The following is a 25,070-nucleotide window of genomic DNA, read 5'->3' on the forward strand; positions in this document are numbered from 1 at the left end:
TCAATACTTTATTTATAAAATAAATATAATATATTATTCTTATTAAATAAAAATAATTATTTTTTAAATACATTTAATGAATCTTAAATGATTATGTTTTATTTATTCTTGCTAACCTCTTAAATTTAAATTTTATTATTGCAATGTAAAAATTTTATATTATATATCTTCGATATGTTTTTCTCTTGTAAGAATTTAGTTTTTTAACATTAATATTTTTTAATCGATTTAATTAAATTCTGTTCTTTTTATTCTATTTACTTTTATATCATCTTTAAATATTTAAAAAATTATATTTAGATTTTAAAAATTTGTTAAATATTTTAATACTTTCTTATATTTAATTATAGTCATTTAATAAATAAATATTTCTACAATTTTCAAATTTTGATTAATTTTCATTAATAATATTTTCTTATTTGTTTTGGTTGTTATTGTTATCAATTTCTTAATTTTAAGAATTTAATTAAGAAATTATTTTGCAATTTAAATTTATCTTATTATATTATATAAAATATAACTTTTCCATAATTTTTTTTTTTTTGTATTTTTTTTTTTTAAAAACTCAATCAACAAAAAAAATAACGAAAAAAAAGGAATAATGATTTTGTTGTTATTTATTGATTTTTTTTAAAAAAAACAAAGAAAAAATAAAAATTAATAAGCAAGTAATATAACTCATTAAATCAATTTATATATTATATTACATCATAATGCAAAATTGGTGCATTATATTGAAATTAATGAAATTTCATAATTAAATTATTTATTGCTAAAAACTATTATAAAAATATTATTATTAATCAAATAAAAATAATAATAAATTATAAAATTTTTAATTCTTAATTAAAATATTCATAAAAAAATAAAATTTAATTTTAATAAAAAATTAGCTTATTTTTAAAAATAATTAATAAAAATTATATTATTTTATTATTCTATAAAATTATCTAAATGTAAAAAATTGATATTGATTTTTTAAATTTAAAACTTATATTTTAGAATTCCAAATAAAGTAAATATTTTTTAATTATAAAACAAATTTGTTATCTATTAATATTATCTTTTTATTTTATATGTATAATTTATTAAAAAATCTATAAAAAAAAAGTCAGTTATCCATTTTTCTGAAACATTTTGATCGATTTTTAAATAGATATGCAGAAAAAATAAATATGATAAAATAATACTTAATTTAATTAAATATATCAATAATTCTTATATTAATTCATTAAAATTAATAAAAATATAATAAATTAAATTTAATTTGATTATATAATTTATAATTGTTATAAAAATATAATAAAATAAAAAATGAAAATAAATGAAATTTTAAATGTTCTAACAACAGTTTTAGTTCTATGTTCTGATGATCCATAAACAGGCTACTTTAGAGACGGTTACTGTAAAACTAACGAATAAGACTAAGGTAAACATTTATTATGTGCTATTATGAGTTAGGAATTTTTAGATTTTACTAAAAGTCGAGGAAATGATTTAATAACACCGTAAATATAATATGATTTTCCAGGGCTTAAATAAGGAGATAAATGGTGTATTTGTGTCGAAAGATGTAATAAATATATTAATTATTTTTAATTTTTTAAAAAAGGGAAAGAAGCTTTATATGCTGGTAAAGCTCCTTAATTAAACTTAAATGCTTCAAATATAAAAGCTCTTAATTATGTTAATAAAAATGATATAATTAAATATGATTTTAAAAAAAATTGATAAAAAATAAAAAATTCGTACTGACTTTTAATTTAGATATAATATAATTATGTTTTATATATAAAAGTAGAAAAAAATAAAATAATTTTTAATTATAATAATAAAGAAATTTCTATAAAAAAAAATATAATTAAAAAATAATAATATAATTATATTTATAAAAAAAAAAAATAAAAATATTATTTATAATAAATAAAAATATTTATAATAAAAAAAAATTAAATATATTTATTTAAATTTTTTATTTATTTTATTTATTTATTATATTTATATTATTTTTAGGAAATATTAAAAAAATAATTTAAATATTATATATAAAATAAAATTATAAAGAATATATTTTTATATTTTATAATTAATTTTTTTTTTTTTTTTTTTTTATTTTAATATTTTAAATTTAAATAATATTAATTATTTTTTTTTTTTAAAAATATTTTTTAAAAAATAATTTTTAATATTAACTTATTTATCTATTTATTATATTTATAATCAAGATTTTTTTTTAAAAAAAACAATTATTTTATTTTTTTACATAACTTTTTATTTCTTAATTACATAATTTAATTTCTTTATTTATATACTATTTTTTTATAAATTATTTTTATTAATAAATATTTTATTTATTAATTTTTATATATTAAAACAAATATTTATTAAATTTATTATATAATCTCTTAAATAAATGTTATTAAAGTATTCTAAAATATTATGTTATTTTTATATATCAATTTAAATTATTTCATTTATTGTTTTATTATTAAGTATTTTAAATTATTAGTTTTAATTTTTAATATGTATGATTTTATTCTCATTTTTTATTTATCTTTAAACAATAAATAGTTTTTAAATCTTCTTTATTTAAAATAATTAATTTAATATGTCTAAAGAAGGTTAAAATATATATTTTTAGGAATAGATAAAATAAATTATTCAAATATTAAAATAATTTTTTAAATTTCTCTTTTATTTGACAAATCCAATATTTATAATCATCTATCTAGGACCAAAACCAAATATTAATACTTTGTAATTTTTATTCGAAAAAAAAGAATCAAAATCAAGATCGAATAATCTAAATATAAATTAGTTAATTAATTTAATTTTTTCCCTTTTTAAATTAAATATATGTAGTGTTATTTTCTTATTAAATAAGTGTTTTTTATAATACTTATTGTTTCTAAAATTCAAAAAACTATTATATTTTCAATATATTATAAAATTTAAAAAAAATTCAAAAAATAATATTAATAATGTATAGAATATTATTTTTCATTTTTAGGAAATGATTAATATAGTAAATATAATTAAATTAAATTATTTTTTAATAAATTTCTTAAAAACTTCTATTGTTCTTTATGCTATTTTTAAAAAAGCATACTAATCATAATCTTTGAAATAAACATTTAATCTTTTTAATAAGCAATCGGACTTAAAAAAATATAAATAATTAAATTATTGAAGCATTAATATAAAAAATTTAAATAAGCCACGAAAGTTATATAGAAAATGAAATAAGTTTAATTAAAAAGCAATTTTTATGAAGAAAGCAATACTAAAAATATATTAAAATGATTAAAAATAAACTATATAAATAATAATGAAAAGAAAATTGTAAAATTTTTATATTGGATTTAAATTAAATAAATTAATTAATTAAATTACTTCATAATAAATAATAAACATAATTAAGATATTAGCATTTTCAAAATACATAAATTAAAAAATTATTGATTAATATTACTAAATTTGAAAGAATAAATTACACAATTAATTCAAATATTCAAAATAGTTAAGTAGTATATGTTTTTTAGGGAATGTAAAACATATTAACTAAATACTTCGAAATAATAAAATAAATAATTAAAAATGATCGATAGAATTTTTTTTACATGAATGTCTGTAGGTCAAATATATAAAAAAAATCATATTAGATTATAATTGTATTAAAAAAAAACTTAAATAAAAAATTATGATTTATTAAATTAAAATAAAAATTAGATATTCAAGCAATATAAATAAAAAAATTGAATAATAAATAAATTCATTAAAAGAATACACAATAGATAATAATTCCAACAAAAATTAAGAAAAAAATACCCAAAAATTCACCATTTTTATCTTCTTTTATTTATTTTTATTTAACAAAATCCATGTAATTAATACCAGCTTAAATTTGATAATCATTTGGGAAAATCCTTTTTAACAAATAATATTCTACAATTTAATCTGGTAATTCTTTCAAAACTTCATTAGCTAAAGCATATTAACTGCCTTAAAACTTATTAAACTCCACAAACTAAACGAGATCTCTTTAGGCTTTTCTTCCATAAGAATCCACCAATCCTTCATCTCCATCAAGTTCTTCCATTTTTTTGAACTCTTTTGAATCTCCAATTCCCACAATAATTATCGATATAGGCAAAAATGCGCAATCGACTATTAATTTTTTAGTCTCATTCATATCATGGATACACCCATCAGTTAAAATCAGCAGAACCTAATATTCCTAACTATTTGTTGACCTACTCATGCATTCTTAAATAACAGGAGCAAAGTATGTAGGCCCACTAAATTATAAAAAACCTACCTAATTAGCATAAATCCACATTATACCATCTAATCCAATCACGTAAGGCATTTATTTATTCCCATTAAGTGCAAAACAATGTTCTGTAGGGCCATATATTTCTCTCTAAGCCCCAAAACCATATACAGGTACTTATTTATCGTAATCATATTCAAGTAAGATGCTTGAAACCGATTAAAGTGCTTTTTAGTATTAGTTTAAAGATGTTTAGCTTATATAATGAAGACTTGATTAATATGAAGGATTCCCATTTGAACCTGTAAAATCTATTGCAATTTATAAATTTAATTATGTTCCAGATCTGAAATAATCTAAAAATATTGGAATTTATACAAGTTCAACTTTTTCGAACTAGATTTTACCTTTTAATTTATTATTTTTGTCTTTCAAATTAAATATTTATTAAATTTATTTAAGTTCTTTATAATTTTGGATTAATTCGTTTATACTTATTTCAATTTTTCCAATAAAATTATGGTTTCCAAAAAAACTGTAGTCCCATATTTCAAAAACAATAGGTATATAATAATTGCAATTACACAGTTTTTAACCTTTAATTCGCACTTTTAGATTCTTTAGTTGTTTTTTTTGACTTTCTGATTGGTAAACTAGTACTGAATCTCTTGAATTTTCCAGTTATCTATAAATACGTAAAAAAGGTGAAAAAAAGAAAATATTTTAAGGTAAATTTTCAGTAGAAATAAGCAAATTTAATACATCATTTCCTGCTGAAACTTATTCATATTTCAAAATTAAAAGACCATTTTTCGATTCGTTTTTTTCATTTAAGTTAACTTTCTTGTTTTGATCACTTAATTAAAGCTTTAACTATTTGTTATTTTAACGAATAAGATCTCCTAAAAAAAATTCCGTTTAACCTAAAAAATCTTTGCTTTTATTTACATCCTCATCATATATTTCGACCTTAAAGTATTGATATTCCTAAAATTTATAATCTATTATGAATGTATCTATAAAATTAGGATTTAAATTATTTTTGACTGTTTATGAACGCCATATTTCTATATATAAATCGTCTTCTTTTATATTAGAATCAACTTATTCGTTAGAGTAAAAATTTAGTTGCTATTTTTTTTATTTTAATATTATAAAAGGATCACTATAGGATAATATGTCCATATTTTTTAAATTGTTACATGAAAAAAATATCTCAATTTTTTAAGCTATTTCCATCTTTTTATTATTATTTCTTATTTTTATTTATATTTTTATTTTATATAAATATAATCTATATATAATAGGGTATCTATTATTAATTATTTATTGTTGCTTTATTTAATTTTTTAATATTTTTTTATTTATTTTTAATATTTTTTTTAATTAATACCGATACAACTATTATTTTAATACCAAAAATATTTAAAATATTATTTTAATGCATAAAATAATAAATATAATTATTCTTGAAACAATATATATATTTTTTTTATTTCATAAAAACAATAATTTTTTTTTTTTTTTTAATATTAATTATTTATATATTTAGAATTATATATATTAAATTTAAATACACTTAAATTTAATAAAAAAAAAAATCTTTGAATATTTTTAAATAATAATTTAAGTTTTTATTAATTATTATATTTTCTTAAATTATTTATATTGAAATCTTAATTTTAAAAAATTTAAGAATAAAACTAAAAATTCAAATGAGATATTATAAAGTTTAAATTTTTATAATTAAACCTTTATATAAATATAATTTTTATGTATTTTGTATATATAATAAAACTTCAATAAAATATATTTATTTATTAATGAAGTATTTAAAATTCAAATATAAATATAAATATAAATATAGACTATTAAAATAAAAATTAAAAAATATATAATTAAAGTTGTTGAAAAATTTATATATTTTATAAATTATTTATATTTATTAAAAAAATTACATTTTTATATAAATATAAAATATGTCATTAAAAAACTTTATTATTTCACAAAAATTGGGTTTATATTTATTATAAAATGTCATATATTTTTAAAAATTATAAATAAAATATAAAGGCGAAGGTGCCTATAGCTCAGTATACAAAGTTAAAAGATTATTAGATAATTAAGAATATGCTTTAAAAAAAGTTAAGTTAATTAATTTATCTGAAAAAGAAAAAGAAAACGCTTTAAATGAAGTCCGAATACTTGCTTCAATTCATCATGTCAATATAATAGGCTATAAAGAGGCATTTTTTGATGAATAATCCAACTCTTTATGGTAAATATTTATAAAAGTATAATAAAAATATTATTAAAAAATAAATAAAGTATTATTATGGAATATGCTAATAACGGTGATTTATACTAAAAAATATTAGAGCATTAAAAAAAAAATACTCAATTTTCAGAAAAAGAAATATGGCAAATATTCACTTAAGTATTTTAAATATAATTTTTTTTTTTTATTATTATTATTGTTTTTAAATAAGGTAGTAAAAGGTTTAAATACATTACATAAATTAAAAATTTTTCATAGAGATTTAAAGGTAAAATAATAAAAAAGCTAAAATATCATAACAAAAAAAAGAGTGCAAACGTATTTCTAACAAAAGAAGGAGTTGTGAAATTAGGAGATATGAATGTTTCTAAAGTAGCCAAAAAAGGTCTGTTATTTACCTAAACTGGAACTCCTTATTACGCAAGGTATTTAAATTTATATTTTACTAAAAATATTTAATAATAAAAAAAGCCCTGAAGTATGGAAAGATAAATCTTATGATACTAAATCAGATATTTGGTCTTTAGGTTGTGTATTTTATGAAATTACTACTTTAAAACCGCCTTTTAGAGCAGAAGATATGGAAGGACTTTACAAAAAAGTAATTAAAGGTCATTATCCTAAAATATCTTCTAATTATTCATTAGATTTAGCACATATAATAAGGTCATTATTACAGGTTTAATCTAATTTAAGACCTTCTTGTGATGAAATACTTTAAAATTAAATTGTTATGAAACATATGGATTAAAATTAAATAGCTCCTGAATATGAAGAAGGACCCAATAATCTTTTAAATACTATCCGAATTCCAAAAAACATCCAAAAATTAATAGAAAGACTACCCAAATCAAATTACTGTGCACATTCAAGTGAATAAAGTTTATAAAAAAACCTTATTTTGCCTAAATTAAACTTAAGAAATGAAAAAAATGATGAAAACAATAGTTTATCTAATGCTGCAATTAATGAGAAAGCTATTAATAATATTAATAATTTATTGAAGAAAAAATATAGATATGGAAGTATATAAAGTTAATAAAATAATAAAGATGAATCATAATTATATCCTAACATTGTTCTATAAAAATAATCTTAGCCCTAATTGCTAGATGATTTATATAAACTACCTAATATATTATCCTCTAAATTGTAAAAAGTTTAAGCTTTGTCTAGTAAAAATTAAGAAAATATTAAATAAATTGAAAAGCTTTATAATTATAATCCACCCAAAGATAAATATGGAAATATAAGATCTTCTAAAAATAAAAGTGTCTTGTATAATAATAAAAGCTTAATAAATAATATAAAAAATTTAGATAGCAATTTATACAGATGATTTATTTTAAATTAAATATACTTATTATAATTTTTTATTTATGAATTTTTATTTTTAGCTTTCATATATATTTTTTATTTTTTTTAAGTTTTTTATTTTATGGTTAATATGATTATATTAAATACACTATTTATTATATAATTTATATTTAATATATTTTATTTTTTGATTTTACTAATCTTTTATTAAATAATATGATATAAATTTATTTATGTTTTTAAAAATTTATTGAAAATGAAAAAATAAAAATAAAATAAAAAAAGCTTTTTTTCACTTTTTTTTTGTTTTAGTGGAAAAAATGTATCCAAACATTAAAATAATGATTAAAATTTTGATAGTAAATAAAAATAAGATGATATTTAAATAAAAAGGAAAAAATCAAATTCTTTCTAAGAGAAAAATGATTAATTCCCGCCAACATCATCTAAAAGAAAATATAGTTTATAAAAACAAAATCCTTAAATCATATATAAATATGAAAACAGATGTTTTAAAATATTATCTAAATATCAAATTTAAGATATTGATGTAAAAATAATATTTTAACTATATGTATTAAAAAAAATTATTACTGCTTTTTTTTTTAATTTTTTAAGGTAGTAGACAAAATAGAAGATAATGAACTTAAACTTTATTTTTAATATGAATGCCCTATATGCTTTAGATATTTTAATAGTATTTAAAAAAAATATTTTTTTAAATTTATAATTTAAACTTATGTTTATATATAGAAATTTTAAAAACTGAATGCTGCTAAAATTACTTATGTTTCTATTGTCTTAAAGAAATAAGAAGAAGTATTAAATAATTAAATTTATAGTTTTTTATTTTATTTTAGAAACTATTAAAGATAATAATTTTTAATTTAGTTGTATGTTTTGTTAAAAAAAATAGCCTATTTATTCAGATGTAGAAGATTCAACTAAAAAAAAAAGGTATAATAAAATAAAAATATTAATATATATATTAATTTATATATTTTATATTAATATATTTTAGTTATTTTGATTCTTCTTAAGTTTTAAACTAATAAAAAAATACTTAAATTATTTAAAATTTACCATAAAATATGAAATAAGATAGTGTTATTCATGAATATAATGAAGAAACTTAAACAAAAAAAATTCCTTATTTTTTAAATAATAATTAAAATATCATTAATTATTAAAATCATAAAATAAATCAAACAAAATGATATTATATGATTTAATGTTTATATTTAATCTTAAAAAATATATACTTTTTTAAAATAGAATTTTACAAAAAATTTTGGAAAATTTATAAATAAAATTACTGAATTTATAAAATATTGATAATGAAATTTTTTTTTTCTTGAAAAAATATATATTAGAATTATATATTTAAAAATTAATAAGTATTTTATTCGAATAAAATAATATTTTAATTGATTTTTAATCATATTATATAATCCTAACAAAGATTTAAAACTTTAAATAATTTTGAAAATATGACTAATGTCTTTTATATTTTTTTATTAAATTAATTAAATGAAAATTAAAAATAATAAAGTATAAAAAGAATCAAATATTGAAAATAAATAAAATAACTTTTTAAATATATTTATTTTAAAAATTACAATAAATAAATAATAAATAAAATTTAAAATATAAATTAAAAATTAAAATAAGAATGAATTAAGCTGCATAAGGGAAAATAGAATTCGAATAACGTTCTTAAAACAGATGTTGGAAAATTTTATTTTTGAAAAAATGGCATCCTTAACCAACAGTATAAGGTACAAAGTATTTATTCTTATTAGTATCACTACTATTTATTGGATTCGGTATCGCAATTGTCATAATAAATTCCAAAATTCAAGAGCATATAATATCAGATTACGAAAAGGACTGTAAAGAAAATGACTGTACAATCAGATTTAAATTGCCGGAAAAATTCAAACAACCAATATTTGTATTTTATTCCTTAGATAATTTTTACTAAAATCATAGAAGATATATAAAATCAAAATCTTCAAATTAACTTTCTGGAAAGGATTTGTCTTTAAGTGAAGCAGTAAAATATTGTAGTCCAATAGTAAGAAATAGTGATATTGGGCTCTAAAAATCTATTGAAAACGGTGTAAATTTAGATTAAGATGCTGTAGCTAACCCTTGCGGACTTATCGCTAAGAGCTTTTTTAATGATACTTATTTACTTTTTAATAGTGATAATATATAAGTCCCTATTAATGAAAATGGAATTGCTTGGCCAGATGATAAAGGAAATAAATTCAAAAAAAATAAAAATCCAGCAGTTCATTGGATAGATCCTACAAATGAGCACTTTATTGTTTGGATGAGAACTAGTGGTTTGCCTAACTTCAGAAAACTTTGGGGAAGAATAGAATAAGATTTGGAAGCTGGAGAATATTCATTTGCAATTTAAAATAATTATCCTGTTAATGATTTTGGTGGTCATAAAGGAATTGTTCTTTCAAATAGTGGACCTTTTGGAGGTAAAAACTATTTTTTAGCTTATGCATTTATTGCTGTTGGTATTATCTCTTTTTTAATTGCAGCAGCTTTTTGGATTAAATAAAAAACTACTGGCGATAAATTTGGAAGTAATAGGCATCATTAAGATTGATTAAATATATAACTGCTTTTTTTAAGAAATATTATTTATTTCCAAATATATTTAACTTTTATTAATAAAAATTTAAATATTTTTTTTAATTAAAAATAAAAAATTATTAAATAAAAATTATATTTAATTATTTTATTTGAAAATAAAATTATTGATTTTATTTTTAATTTTCTTTAAAAAATATATGATTAATTAAAGGAATTTTAGTGTATAAACTAAATTTAATTTTAAATATTTTTAAAAATAATAATTAATTTTGATTATTAGAATTCTTAAATAGCGAAAATTCATACAAAAATAAAAATGTTTGAAATACATTTTTAAATTTATAATTACTTTTATTAATTAAATAAAAAAACTAATTTATTTAAATAAATCAAACAAACTTTTTGTTAAGAATATAATATATTTTATATTTTTTAAAATAATAAAAAATAGAAAATAAAATAAAAAAAATTGTGATAAAAGTAAAAAAATAGGCTTCGAAAAAGCTCATTTTAATACTTAATTCTTTTAATTCAGAGTTTTTTTAAAATATTTCACAAATTTAAGTTTCTTTTTTTTCTTAAGTTTATTCAATTAAACTTTAAGCTTAAAAATAAGACTAAATTTATATTAAATCTGAAAAAAGTTCTCTTTTTTTTAACAAATCTTTCCATTTTACTTTAAAATTCATAAAATCTTAAAAAGATAAATTTTTACTTAAATTTTACTATAATTATTCCGAAAAACTGGTACAAATTTTTATTTTATCTCTTAATTTTTCCATCAAAAATACATATTTTTTTAATAAAACTTTTTCTTCTTCGTTAAATACTTCCTAAATGTAATTTGAAGCTATTATTTCATTCAAATAATGTTCATTATTATTTACAAATTCATTACTTAATATTAAATAATGCATATTTTTTAGTTTTTTCAGTTTGAGTTCATTATTTTTCTATTGTTCTTAAATTATAAAAACAAATATGGGATTTGTATATTAATATATTTTTTATTTATTAATTAAATAAGATTCTAAATTTGTAAAAATTTCACTTTATTTATAAAACGAATCTTAATAAATGCTTTAAAAATAATAATTATAAAGAAATTAGTATTTATTTTTAGAGCTCGTATCTATTATTTATAATTTTTTTTCCTTTTTAATATCATAAGAAATAGTTGTGGGTTTTTTATTCAAATCTACAAACGTATTTTAAAAATATTCTGAATAATTATATTTGTTTCCCATTAGAATTTCATATTGAGGTGTATAATATATTTCTGTTTGAAAATTATTTTTTATAAAATTTAAATTTCGTTCTTCTGTTAAATTTATATATATAAATTTAATAAATTTTTGTAATTTTAATGTTTCTAAGTCTTAATATAATTGATTTATGTTATTATAGTTTATTTCTTCTTAGGATAATATAAAATTAATATATAAAAATTTTAATAGAATAGTTAAATGCTTTAATTTAATCATTTTTTTTCTTAAAAATAATGTTTTTTTAATAAATATAATAATAGAAAAAATTATTTAAAATTTATTATGTTTTTACTAAAATATTTTATTAAAAACTATTTTCATTTATAATATATTATTATATTTTGCATTTTTTGTAATAAAATAAGTTTAATGGCAAATAAATAATAAAAAAATATAATTAAATTTATTAAAATAGTTTATAAATGAAAAAAATGCCTAAATATAATTTATTTTAAAATTAACTATGAAAATGAAAATTGTTATAAATTAATTATAAATATAATTATCATTCATCATCTATTCCCAATTTAATAGAAAATTCAATAAAAGAATCACTTTTAGGAATTAAATTAGGATCTTAAATAATAAAATTTTTTTAGAACATTTATTATTTAAACAACCCTTATTTAAGATTCATGTTTTCGAAAATATTAAAATAATACCAAAGGAAAGGTTTACTAATATCTTCTAAATAAAGAATCACTACTAAAAAGTACTAATCAGGTTTTTTACTTTAGTCATTTTTTAATTTCTACACATCTAATTAAATATTATATTATTCATTAAATTCTAACTAATCTTTTACATTATTAACAATATTACCACTAAAAGAAATTTTCTCACCCTAATCATCGGAAATAATTTCACCTTAATAGCAAATTTAGATAAGTAGTCGGGCTTTTTTTTAAGTTTTAAAATTAGTTATTCGGAAAAAGGATATCGAAAAGTAATTATTTTATTTTTTTTCTAGTATATTTTAGAATACTTCATCTAATGAATTAATCTCATATTCAAATTTTATAAGATGTTTTTTTAGTCTTCTTATTTCTATAGGAAACGCTTTGTCTTCAATGGGCATTTTGTATATATTGTCATTAAACTTTCCAATATTTAATTCTTAATTTATAAATAGTTAATGAGGATACCATGCAAAATCTTCTGTATATTATGCTTGATCTTACTTATATAAAATAAATTTAAAAATTATATATATCTCTTATAATTTTTTCCTGTATATGTCTTATAATTTTTCAATATTTAGTTTTATTTCCATGTTTTTATTAAAGAATACCTTCTTTTCTTTTGTAATTAATTCAAATAATTCATCACATTAATAAATTATTTATATTCCTTAATTATCATTAATAAATTCCTTTCCTACAATAATACTAAATCCAAATTTAATGAAGAATTTTTCCCTATAATTGGTTAGTTGAATCATATTAATTTATAATCCTTAATTATTATTGTATGTTTTAGTTTATAAGGCTTCTTTATTAATAAAATCTATGTTAAAATCGAGTTCTTATCTAAGTTCTGTTTCTTTTCCATTTTTATCTATTTTTATTAAATTTTATTTCCTACGTCCTGTCAAATATTTGTTTGAATCTTATTAAAATATAGGTATTTTACTAATACCTATTATTTCATTTTTTCCTTTTACTTTTATTGTTACCTATTTTAATTTTCATATTTTTTTTTATTTTTTTTATTTTCTTAATACCAATATAAATCCTTTAGAATATGTTTCTTCATTAAACTTCTAAAATAAATATTTCTAACCCAAATTATAATATTATTCACAATCTAATTTCCAAACTAAAGGTTATTTTTCAATTACTTATATTTCATTTTATTCTATACATTTGTGATTATTTTCGTCTGTTAATATTTCATTATCTTTAAAGATTTCAATCTTTTAATTTATATAAAATAAGCATTGATTATATTTTAAAATACCTTATATTCTAAATCGTTTTTAACAGTAGAATATTTTGTTAATTCATAAAATTCTATAACTAACTTTTTTTAATCATTCAAAAATTATTCTTCATTAGTATCTTTAAGTTTTATTTATATTTTATCATCAATGTTTTAATCTTCTGAAATTTATTAAGTTACAATGTTTGTTTATAATCTATTTTAATTTGCCTCTATTTTGTCTCCACCTTAAAAATTAATTTCCTATTATTTAATGTTTTTTAATTTAAATATATAAATAAATATACATAAGTAATTTTAATATCAGTCTTTTCTTTTTTTTCTAAAAATGGAGGTTTTTAAGCTGGTTTTTTATACAAATTAATAGTATGAATACCAGAATTGACAACGATTTTGTCATTTCCAGATATTTTAAAAATAGGAGGTATGATCCATCCAATAAGATCATCAGATCCATTAGTATTAACTAAGATACTATAAAAAAAGCAGACTTTTTCAATATCTTTTTTATTTATTCGAGTTGCTAAATCTTTCCAATCTACGTCAAATTCTTTTTCATAATTAATTATATGTTCTCCATTTATTATACTACCTATTTCTATATTTTATTATCCAGCTGCAGGTATACGTTAATTTCGAGTATAGATAACTTCATCCCTTTTAAGTAAACCTCCTCTAATTTATAATCTTTAATTTTATTCTTTATAATTGATTAACTTGTGGATTTTGAATTTTAAAAATTATTATTATTATTATTATTATTGTTATTATTAACGTTAATTATCAGAATCAGCAGAATCAAAAGAATTATTTACTGATTATATTACATTTAATTTAGTTAAAGAGTTATTTTGTGATAATTGGTTTCCTTTTAAATTTTTTAATGTACTTAGTGTATTTACTGTTTATACTTTATTTCTATTTTTTTTTATTTTTATTTTAAATAATTTTTTTACGTTGATCTTTACAATTTGTTTTAATTATTTTTATCAATATTCGTATTAATACTTGAAGAAGAATTAATTAAGAGTTATGGTTTTGATTAAGTATTATCGTTATTAGCATTATTGAAAGAATCATTAGAATTGTAGGAAACTCCTTTTCCATCATTATTTTTTTTTTATATGTTTATTAAATTATTTAAACCATCAAAAGGTAATTAAGTTGATTAATCGCCATATTCATTATTTTAACTTTAAAAGTTATTATTACTTTTAACAAAATTTTTATTTCCTTTTTATTATAATATATCTATTGCCATTTAATCTTATAGTTATTATTATTATTATTATTATTGTTGTTAAAGCATAATTATAGCTTCATTACTTAATTTATTTTCCATAAGGTTTATTACTTTTTTCTAACGTAAATGGCATGGTGGAATTTTGTATTCATTTTACAATAAAACTGCACTATCAACATCTAAATAAGGATCTAAAGGTAAACATACGCGTATAAATAAAGCACTGTTAGATAAATAAGGTAATCCATCTTAAAAAAGAAGATTCGGATCATATTCTTTTGAATAAAAAGGTAGTCTATATTTTCCTGGTAGTAACTAGCCATTGTAATCAAATATTTCATGTAATGTCCATCCAAATACCTATGGCTTTCCATTTATACCTAAAATCTATTTATTATTTGATTTATTTATTTTTTATATTTTTTACTTCTTATGAAAATCCCCAAAATTCGCAATATAAAACCGTATCAGGAAACGGCTAAAAATCTCTCATAATTTCTTTTTGCATAAAAATACATTTATTTGAACGATAAGATTCTTACTCAGTTGGAAAATTCCCTGTATCTCTATATGTATAAAAGTTGTCGCCTTTCCTAAATATTCCAAAGTTAATTTGCATTTTCTAAAAGTTAATTGGTATGCATCCTATCCAATCCCATCTTAACATAAAACCTTCATTTGGTTAATATGAATTTGAATGTCTTTGTAAATGACTTAAATCCATTGACCCTTCAGCTGTTTAATTATATATAATAGATGTTGGATTCTTTTAAATGCATTATAATTTTTTTAAAAAATATATATTTTTACTGAAACTCCTTAAAATTTTAAAGCATTTTTTACTTTTTTATCTAACAAAGATTTTTCTATTCCATGTTTTACTTATTAAACTTGCATATATTAATTATGTTTAAATGCATATTCTGCTGAATTTACATTTAAACGACTCATATTTAAAACCAATTCTGATTCTTAATTTCTTATATAATTAAGAATTTATTCATCGTTATTTTCTTCTGCCTCTATTAGCTTATTTCCTACTCTTTTTTGCTGATCAATATCTATTACAGGCATTAAAGGCTAAGAATATTATAAAGATTATTTTAATTATCTGTTTTCAGTTTCAATTACCATTAATTATTTTTTTAGAGACTCTGGTAAATAATCATAAACAGGGTGAACGCTTATCGACTCTTTTTCATCTTCTAATGGTATTAATTGCGAATTAATTTATTATTAAGCTAATACTTTTGGGTTGTTTTAACTATTTATTTATGGAGAATATTATTGATTTTAATATTATAATTGACTATAATTTTGTAAGTTATTTTAACGATAAAGATTTTAATTATTGTACTGGTTTTGAGGATTAATGTCTGAATTCTTTTTTTTTTTTTTCTACATATATTTTTTTTTTATTACATAAATAAATCCTAAAGGATTATCATTTTATATTGGAATGCCTTTGGATTATTTAATTAAATTTGTATTATTATAATTGAATCTATTATTTTTATAAAAATTTTCTAAATTTTATAAATTCAGTAAAAATTCTGGATCTGTTCCGCCTGCTTTAATGTAATCTTTTCTTAAATTTTCTACGTCTCGTAAAGTGTCTTAGTATTATTAAATTGCTTCTGGAGTTTCTTCAAAAAATTATATTTACACTTTAGACATATTTAAACCCTTTTCAGCTTTTTATATTTTAATTAATTTAAAAACTTTATATATATACCTCCATATTTTTCTACATTTTCTCTAATTAATTTCAATTTTTCATATTTTTCTTGATTAGATTGTGCGTATTTATTAGTCTTCATTAAGTATTTTATTTCTTTACCTAAATTAACTTAGACATTTCCTTTTATAAAAATATTATTTTATTAATTTTTTTTAAAATAATAAAGTAAATACCAAATGCTTCTTCAGGTTCTATGGGTAAATGATTTCTCGTATAAAAATACATATTGTCTTTCTTTTTTATTCAATAATTACATATTAATTAATGCTTTATAAAGTTACTTTCATTTATTCAATTCTTTTAGAATCTTCTTATAATTTATCATAAACTTTTCCTAAATCATAGTCAGCAGCAAAATATGAAGGGACGCCTCCAAGTCCAATAAGTGAATTTTAGGCTGTTAAGAAAAAAGGTTAAGGTTTATAAGAATATCCAGATTTAATTTTATCAAATTAATCGAGAAAATCATTTTTATCTTTTTCGATTTAATCATATATTAATTTTAATTGATTGATTTTTTATTTTTTATTTTTTTAAAAATCATCATTAATTATTCCTTTTTCTAACCTATTTCTTTCATTTAAAGCATAATAATCTTAAAATGCTTAAAGTTAATCTAAAAAAATATTCTCTTTATCTCTTATTTAAGATCTTTTTGTGCGTAAAGATTCCAATGCAAACTTTTTATCAATATCTGTTGAGACTCTATTTTTTAAATTTTTTATTTTTTATTTTATTTTAAATACAATATTTTTTTTGGATGGATCTAAATTTGAAATGGCTATATCTATCATATTCATATCTTAATTATATTATGCTTTTCGTTATTTCGCATATTATAATTATTTTAATAATTTTTAATATTCTATGTCCTCTTCAGTTAGCTTGATGTCTTGCTCTTTTTTTAATTCAAATATTTCTTGTACCTTTTAGGCGTTTGTCGGGACATATTTTTAACGTAAATTTTCAAACTCTTTATCATTTTATCTTAAATGTGTTAATATATCTCTATTTTCAAAGGAAGAACCAGCGTACGATGGTTTATTAATTAAAATATTTCCTGTTTATTTTTAAAGTTTTACTTAATTTTTAATTGAATTATTTTTTACTGCTTTCAGTTTTATTTATTTCTTATAAAAAACTTTAAGTTAATATTTAATTAGGAATCATATTTAATTTGTATTTATTACTATTCTATAACTTATTTATTATAAATATTAATTTAATATATATATTTACATTTTTTTAATATATTTAAAAATAGTTAAAAAAAATATGTATTATGACTGAATTTTATTATATTTTAAATAATATAACTATAATTCAAAATATTTTGCTTTTAGTTAAAATAATTAAATTAAACTTGTTCCAAATAATAAATTAATAGTTTTTAAAAGTTCAAATTCTTTTCGTTTTAATTGCATTTCATCAGATTAAATTTTTATTTTAATTGTAGATTTTATATTAATTTATAAAGAATAAAATTGATTTTTTATCATTATTTGGCTATTTTTTATTTAATATATTGATGAAAATATAAAAGAGAAAGAAAATCAATTAAATTTATTAATAATTATGATTTTCTAAAGAAATTATTGTTTAAACATTTTAATATAAATAAATATCATGATATTATTAAAAATATTAAAACTATTATTTATAATTTATACACAAAACATCTGCTATTAATTAATTGTGTATTATTTATTTAATTAAAGGAATAAAAAACCCAATAATTTGTTTTTGATTTAGTATCAATAGATTTGATAAATTTTATTTTTCAAATTTAACAAAAAAAGTTATTTACGAAATTTTTTTTTTTTTTAAATTCATCTATAGATTAAACTAATACAAAAATTAAAATTTATAAATTTTCTAATATTTAATAAAATAAATTTTAACAAATATTAATAAAATCTATATATATAATAAAATAAAAAGAAAGAAATTATAAAAAAACTATAATAAAGTAAATATGATTAACAGCTTAAATTTAACAAATTCATCTCTTGGAAAGAATGAAAACGTTTTAAACAATAGAATATTAATTTGCCCGAGCATTTTATTTAAAAATTAAAGTGACACTCATTTAGAAAATAAATTTGAGTCATATTATTAAAATTTTATGAAATAAAATCTCAAAACTTAAAAAATATAAGAATTATTAAATGAATAATCGGATTAAAGCATACAAAAAAATTTTGAAATATTAAAAATTTTAATTAATGATTTTTAAGCAAATAACAGTCGAGAGTTAGTTCATAATAAATTAATGGTAGAAATAATCCAATAATAATTTAAAAATATCAAAAGAATTCCCAAAATAAATTATATTTAAACCCTTTCTGATTTCAAAATTTTTTTTGAAGAAAATCTTTTAATTTTAAATAAATACTTTTAATAAATTTCCTGTTTTGCATAAAGTATAAATTCTAACGAAATTGAAGCGCCTTAAAATTCTTCAGAATAAATACTACTAGAAATAAATAAAAAATTACAAAATTAAGTATAATTATTAAATAATTAACTTGAAAATAACCAAAAGCATTTTTTATCATAACTTCAAGTTCATTAAAAAGAATTAGATTTCTAAAAATAAGATTAATAGAAACATATAGATGATAAAAATTAGCAAATGCAACTTCTTTTGACAAATAATTAGTAATAAATTGAATTTTAAATACAGAAAATTAAACATTTAGAATATTAAAACAAGTTAATGAATTAATAATAAAAAAATATACTTAACCAAGGTGAGGAAAGAGAAAAAACTCTATAAATTGAAGTTAACTAATTAAGAGAAATGGTTAATCATATAGAATAAAAATATTTTTTAGGGTAAAAAAGCGAAGATATTCCTAAATTATAATTGAGTGTATTTAATATAAAAATAGATGCTTTAAATAAGTATTTAGAAGGGATTTAAACACAATTAAATAGTAAAGTATTTGAAATCAAAATAAATGCACTAAGAGATTTTGTAAAATAACAAGGAAAAAGTTAAGAAAATAAAGATGATTATAAAATTGAAGAAATAATAAAAGAAATATAATTAGATTTAGAAAACAAACTTTTTTAAAAAGAAAAAAATTTATTAAGAACTCAAAGTGCTTTTTAATTAAAAAAAGGTGAAGAAATTCTTGAAAAAATAAAAGGAATTGAAAAAAAACTCTAAAAAGGACAAAAAATAAAAGCTTTGGAGGAAAAAATTTAAAATTTGGAAGATTTAATTGTATAAATTTCTGATTTAGAAAAAATTAAAGAAATATTAAATACTATTTTATAAGAAATAAATTAACTCAAATAGAAAGACTAAGATAAATTTACTTTTCATAAAGAAATCTTAAATATAGAAAACCAAAAAATTGTAGAAGAAAACGAATTTGTTATAAAGGACTTACAATTTTAGTTGGCTTAAGCAAAAGAGTTAGCTTTATACTAAGAAAAAGCAATTACAAAACTTTAGGATGAGAATTAAAATCTTCAAAAAAGAATAGATGAGTTAGTTGGACTTGTAAATAGTAAAGGATAATAATATAGTAATTAAATAAGCTAGATAAATTTACAATTCATAAAAGCAAACAAATATATTCATTAATTTAAATAAGGTAAACTTTAATTTAATGAATAAAAATAAATAAAAAAGTAAATATAAGAATTCTTTGAAAAAATAAATAAAAAGGTGTCACAAATATTAGTTGTAAAAGAAAAAATTCTCGAAAAATTATAAGCAGCAAATATCCACGAAGAGTTATTAAGTTCAAGCTAGGTTTCAAAAGAAAAAATTCATTTAGAAAATAATATTAATTAGTTTTAAAAATAAATATAATTTTTAGATAAAAAGCTAAATGAAAATAAGTTCGGATTTAAGGATGTGCTTTCTAAAATTGATTAAGTTTTATAAAATTGTTAGAAATAAAATAATTTATTGAACTCTAATTAATAAGAAATTTTAAAATCTTATTAAACTTATGCATGAAAAAAAATCTTTTATAATTATATTTTGATAGATTTTATATTTAATATATTCATTTTTTATTGATTTTCTTTTTTTAACAAAATATATCTTCTTTCTTTACATTTTGTTATTTAAAAAAAAATTAAATTTATTCTTTTTTAATAAGATATTAAAAATTTATTTTAATTTAATAATGATATTAGTAATACATTATTACTCAAAATTTATTCAAATATGTAAAATATCTCAAAAAAAAGCATTTTTTTAAACAATATTAATAAGTGATTCAAATACTTAGCTAATATCTAAACAATACATTTTTTTCAAAGAATTTTGATTATAATGTCTAAAGAAGTGAGAATAAAAAATATAATTCAATTAAAATATAAATAAAATTTCAGATATTTAGTAAAAATTTTGAAAAATAAGTATTTAGCATTTACTTATTCATTAGTTAATAAATGCTAAAATTATTTTGTTTTGTAGAATAATAATAAGGAGAAAATGTAATAAATAAAAAGTAAGCTTTATAGGTATGTACATAAAATAATTAAATAATTTCAAAAATGATTGACAAGTATAAAAAAAGAAATATATTAGTTTTAATAAGAAAATTATTAAAGATTTATTTTTTTGAAAAATCATCATTATTGATTACTTTCAAAGCAAATTATTTAAAAAAATATTAGTATTCCTTTTTATCTGCAAGTATACATTGTGAAATAAAAAATATTTTAACTTAAAGATATAAATAGTTATTTAAAGATTATAAAATAACTCATACAAACATATATATATTTTTGTATTTGAAATTTAATAATAAAGAAAAATATTTATGTTTTAATATAAATATTAAAAAATTTAAATATATTTTAAATTTTTTTTTAATAAAAATTGTAATTAATAAATTTATAAATAAAAATATAAAAAAGAATGAGTGATGATGAAATGCCTCCAGAATTAGATGATTTAACAAGCGTAATTGAAAAAATAAATCCGAAAAATACTTCTTCATTTCAAGCTATTTATGCAGGGGATTATACTAAAACACGAGAAGAAATATAGGAAGAAGTATCTTAATAATTAAAGAAAGATTTGGAAATTAAAAGATAATAATAAGAAGAAAACAATAAAAAGTAATAAGTTAGCTAAAAAACAAAATAATAATCAGGATTTATAAAAGGTTTTTTTAATTAAGGGAATAACTAAAAAAAGAAAAAGGAAGATGAAATAATTGAAATTAAAATAAATAAAGATTAATAAAATAAAAATAATTTAGAATTAAAAGAATTATAAGAATAAGATCAGAGTGTTGGTAATTTTTTGAAAAACAACTCATAATAATGGATGAATCCTGAATTAATATAAAAAATTTAATAAAATCCTAAAATGGCAAAGTTTTTTTCTAATCCTGAATATATGGCTGCTATAGCTTAAATGTAAAAAAATCCAAAAGAGGTGATGCAAAAATACTCCCAAAACTCAGAATTTATGATGCTTTTTTAAGAATTCTGCTAAACTATGGGACACCATTTTTAAAATATTTCTAAAGATGACAAAAAAAAATAATAATAAGAAATTTTAGATCCTGAATAATAAAAAATTAACAATTTAATTCAAAATGATTCTAAAGTTAAATAAGCTTTAGAAGATCCGAAAGTATAAAATTTTATTAAATATCTTTAAACACAACAAAAAGTCGATTTCTAATAAGTAATGTATAAAGATAAAGATTTAGCTGATAAAATTAATATTTTAATTTAAAAAGGATTATTAAATATTTAAAGATATTGAAAATATATTTTTGTTTAATTTTTTTATATATATACCTATTTTTTAAATATTTCTTTTTTAACAAAAATATTTATTTTTATCATTTTATATTAATATAATTGCTTTTAAACATTAAATGGTATCTCTATTAATCTTAAAAATCTTTAATAATTTTTTTTATATTTTATAAAAAAAGTATAAATATAATTTTAAAACAAAAATTATTATTATTTTATATATAATATAATTTATGCTTTATAAATATATATATTAGAAGTAGAAATAAATTTCAAACTTTTTGGTAAAATGGGAATCATTCTATAAAGTGTATTAATTACTTCAAAAAAAATATATTTTATTATAATTTTATATTTATTTTTTATTTTAAAAAAAATTATTAATAAGATATAATCTAAAACTATAAATAAAAAATTATTAAAGGAAAATCATTTAGATTTTTAATAATATGTTTAAATTATATACTAATATCATATTATAATATAACAAAAATAATAAAAAGAAATTGAAAATGATTGAATAATTTTCATTTTTGTATTAAAAGCAAAATAAAATATAACTAAATTCCCATTCTTAAAACAGAAATTGCATTTTTTTTTCCCAAGGACTTTGCAAATTTGGTAATAAATGCAAAAATTATCATTCTTAAACAAACAATAATTAGCAAGAAGATTATAAATAACAGTAAGAAATTAAAATTTAAACTATAGTGAATGAAAATAAAGAACCTAAAAAATAATTATCTTAGAAAATGGAAATAATCACAAAAATATAAGAAATAATAAAAAGGAAACCATTCGTTGCCAAAAAATATATATTGAAAAACTTTTAAGATTAAATATGTAAAATTTAGATAGAGAAAAATGAAGAATTTTTGAATTTTGACGAAAAAGAATTAGAATAATTAAACATAATAAAAAAAGTACAGAATCAGGTTAATTAAATGATTTTAATATAGTATTTATAAGACATGCTTTATCAGAATAAAACTATATAATGGAAAAATACACAAAAGATATAAAAGATAAATATTTAAAGTAACATTTTAGATATAAAATGTTTGAAAATAATGATAATTATTATGATAGTCCACTTCATCCTTTTGGAATAAAATAATGTTTAGAATAACAAGCTAAAAACGATTAAATAAATTATTAATTCGTTTTTGTGTCTCCTTTGAGAAGAGCAATGCAAACTTGTATTGAGCTATTTAAAAGTCATCCAAATAAAAAAAATATAATATTCTATGTATTTCCTGATATTGCAGAAAATAATAAAAAAGATTCAGATATATTTATCTATTAAGAATTTTAAAAAATTGTTGAAAATGCGAAAAATGAACATAAAATCGTATTTGATACTGAAAAGTATTTTGAAAAAAGTTGGTAATTTAAACATTTATCTTAAGCATATGATATAGATTTTACAATTTAAAATGAAAAGTTTTTAAAGGAAATAATTTTGTAAATATTTCCTTAACCCTTGGAAATGTATTCATTTTTCTAAAATAGAATTTTTAAAGCTGTTTAAAGCTTATAGGAATTCCAATAATAACGTTAGTAAATTATTGGAGTTATTACTCATTCGCTTGTAATGCGAAATATTTTAGAAAAATTTAATTTAAAACAAGAATAAAAATTTGATAATCTATAATATTTTTATTATAAAAATTTATGATTTATATTATTAAAAATATACATTAGCTTAAATTTAAAGAAATTATATAATATATTTAAAACATTTAATAAATATTATATTTTAAAATATACATATACAATTTATCTTAATTTATTTATATAAATATATAATATAAATGATAATATTTTAATTTTTTATTGATATTTGAAATTTTTAATATAATTAAACCTTTAATTATATAATTATTATTAAATAAACATTACCAATAAAAAATATTAAAAAATACGTTATTATAAATTATTATTTTATTTTAATAATTCCAATAATATAAGTGTTTTAGAATACTATATATCTATGATTTAAAATAATGTTAATATATTTTGTAAAGAAGAAGAAAATAATGAATTAAATGATTCATAAAACTTTAAAAAACCAATTGAAATAGATAAGCTGTCTAAAATAAAAAAAAGTTGCACTTAAACTTTTTAGATTACTTAAATTGTGTAACATCAATATTAAAATGAATAGAATTAATAAAATTAAATTTAAGATTAAGATTTAGATTATACACTAAAAAATATAACTTAAAATCAAATTACTATGGATGATGAATAATAAATAAGTAATTAAAATGTTTCCTTAGACTAAAGCCAATAGTAAATAGGAGGAATATTTAATATTGTTTAACACATAAAACAAGAAAAAATAGAGAAGAAAATAAAGGAAAAATTAATAATAAATGAATTCAACTTAAAGAAAGATAATGAATTAGGAGAAGTAAATTTATAATATTTGTCAAAATAAAGTTAATATTTTTTATTAAAAAAAAAAAGTTATGTATTTCAATAATGCAAAAATAAAAAAAATCTTAATAAGATATTATTTTTTTATAAAAATGTGTGTAAAAAGTTTAGCTTTTTAATGATAATAACATAATTTATGGTTCTAATTTTTATAGCCATTTATTTTAACATTTTAAATATGTAAAGGTTTTTAAGCACGATAC

General features: G+C 17.1%; 5 protein-coding genes across 5 annotated transcripts, besides 25 other annotated features; 3 read left to right on the forward strand and 2 right to left on the reverse strand. All coding sequences in view use genetic code 6, as the record gives it.

Annotated features, from left to right (window-relative positions):
- The first annotated feature begins 27 nt into the window (after positions 1-27).
- Positions 28-70: a microsatellite.
- A 1,244-nt stretch (positions 71-1,314) lies between these two features.
- IMG5_091750 (hypothetical protein) lies at positions 1,315-1,731 on the forward strand (the record flags this gene model as incomplete). Its single annotated transcript, XM_004035665.1, has 3 exons — positions 1,315-1,429; positions 1,532-1,573; positions 1,613-1,731. The coding sequence occupies 3 exons, from the start codon at positions 1,315-1,317 to the stop codon at positions 1,729-1,731; spliced, it is 276 nt and encodes a 91-aa protein (XP_004035713.1).
- A 137-nt stretch (positions 1,732-1,868) lies between these two features.
- Positions 1,869-1,966: a microsatellite.
- Positions 1,900-1,950: a microsatellite.
- Positions 1,950-1,992: a microsatellite.
- Positions 1,957-2,010: a microsatellite.
- A 141-nt stretch (positions 2,011-2,151) lies between these two features.
- Positions 2,152-2,186: a microsatellite.
- Positions 2,187-2,259: 73 nt separating this feature from the next.
- Positions 2,260-2,301: a microsatellite.
- A 2-nt stretch (positions 2,302-2,303) lies between these two features.
- Positions 2,304-2,355: a microsatellite.
- Positions 2,313-2,355: a microsatellite.
- Positions 2,313-2,360: a microsatellite.
- Positions 2,329-2,372: a microsatellite.
- Positions 2,373-3,772: 1,400 nt separating this feature from the next.
- IMG5_091760 (hypothetical protein) lies at positions 3,773-4,099 on the reverse strand (the record flags this gene model as incomplete). The annotated part of the gene is made up of 1 exon (XM_004035666.1): positions 3,773-4,099. One exon carries the CDS (start codon positions 4,097-4,099, stop codon positions 3,773-3,775), a length of 327 nt encoding a protein of 108 aa, XP_004035714.1.
- A 422-nt stretch (positions 4,100-4,521) lies between these two features.
- IMG5_091770 (protein kinase domain protein) lies at positions 4,522-7,890 on the forward strand (the record flags this gene model as incomplete). Its single annotated transcript, XM_004035667.1, has 7 exons — positions 4,522-4,577; positions 4,736-4,836; positions 6,347-6,551; positions 6,602-6,710; positions 6,763-6,819; positions 6,861-6,976; positions 7,023-7,890. 7 exons carry the CDS (start codon positions 4,522-4,524, stop codon positions 7,888-7,890), a joined length of 1,512 nt encoding a protein of 503 aa, XP_004035715.1.
- Positions 5,514-5,554: a microsatellite.
- Positions 5,514-5,558: a microsatellite.
- Positions 5,514-5,564: a microsatellite.
- Positions 5,610-5,656: a microsatellite.
- Positions 5,619-5,656: a microsatellite.
- Positions 5,619-5,660: a microsatellite.
- Positions 5,906-5,943: a microsatellite.
- Positions 6,115-6,139: a microsatellite.
- Positions 7,891-9,494: 1,604 nt separating the features above from the next.
- Positions 9,495-9,537: a microsatellite.
- Positions 9,538-9,540: 3 nt separating this feature from the next.
- IMG5_091780 (ligand-effect modulator 3 LEM3 family protein, putative) lies at positions 9,541-10,497 on the forward strand (the record flags this gene model as incomplete). Its single annotated transcript, XM_004035668.1, has 2 exons — positions 9,541-9,760; positions 9,947-10,497. 2 exons carry the CDS (start codon positions 9,541-9,543, stop codon positions 10,495-10,497), a joined length of 771 nt encoding a protein of 256 aa, XP_004035716.1.
- Positions 10,498-10,834: 337 nt separating this feature from the next.
- Positions 10,835-10,884: a microsatellite.
- A 1,373-nt stretch (positions 10,885-12,257) lies between these two features.
- IMG5_091790 (hypothetical protein) lies at positions 12,258-15,671 on the reverse strand (the record flags this gene model as incomplete). Its single annotated transcript, XM_004035669.1, has 6 exons — positions 12,258-12,649; positions 13,556-13,667; positions 13,712-13,936; positions 13,981-14,195; positions 15,020-15,323; positions 15,364-15,671. Coding segments are annotated over 6 exons (1,556 nt in total), but the record flags the coding sequence as incomplete, so codon positions are not given.
- Positions 14,433-14,466: a microsatellite.
- A 651-nt stretch (positions 15,672-16,322) lies between the features above and the next one.
- Positions 16,323-16,361: a microsatellite.
- A 2,182-nt stretch (positions 16,362-18,543) lies between these two features.
- Positions 18,544-18,594: a microsatellite.
- A 2,185-nt stretch (positions 18,595-20,779) lies between these two features.
- Positions 20,780-20,837: a microsatellite.
- Positions 20,838-25,070: the final 4,233 nt, after the last annotated feature.

Source organism: Ichthyophthirius multifiliis, assembly GCF_000220395.1.
Source record: "Ichthyophthirius multifiliis unplaced genomic scaffold scaff_1120509250725, whole genome shotgun sequence".
In the NCBI taxonomy this organism is placed as follows: domain Eukaryota; phylum Ciliophora; class Oligohymenophorea; order Hymenostomatida; genus Ichthyophthirius; species Ichthyophthirius multifiliis.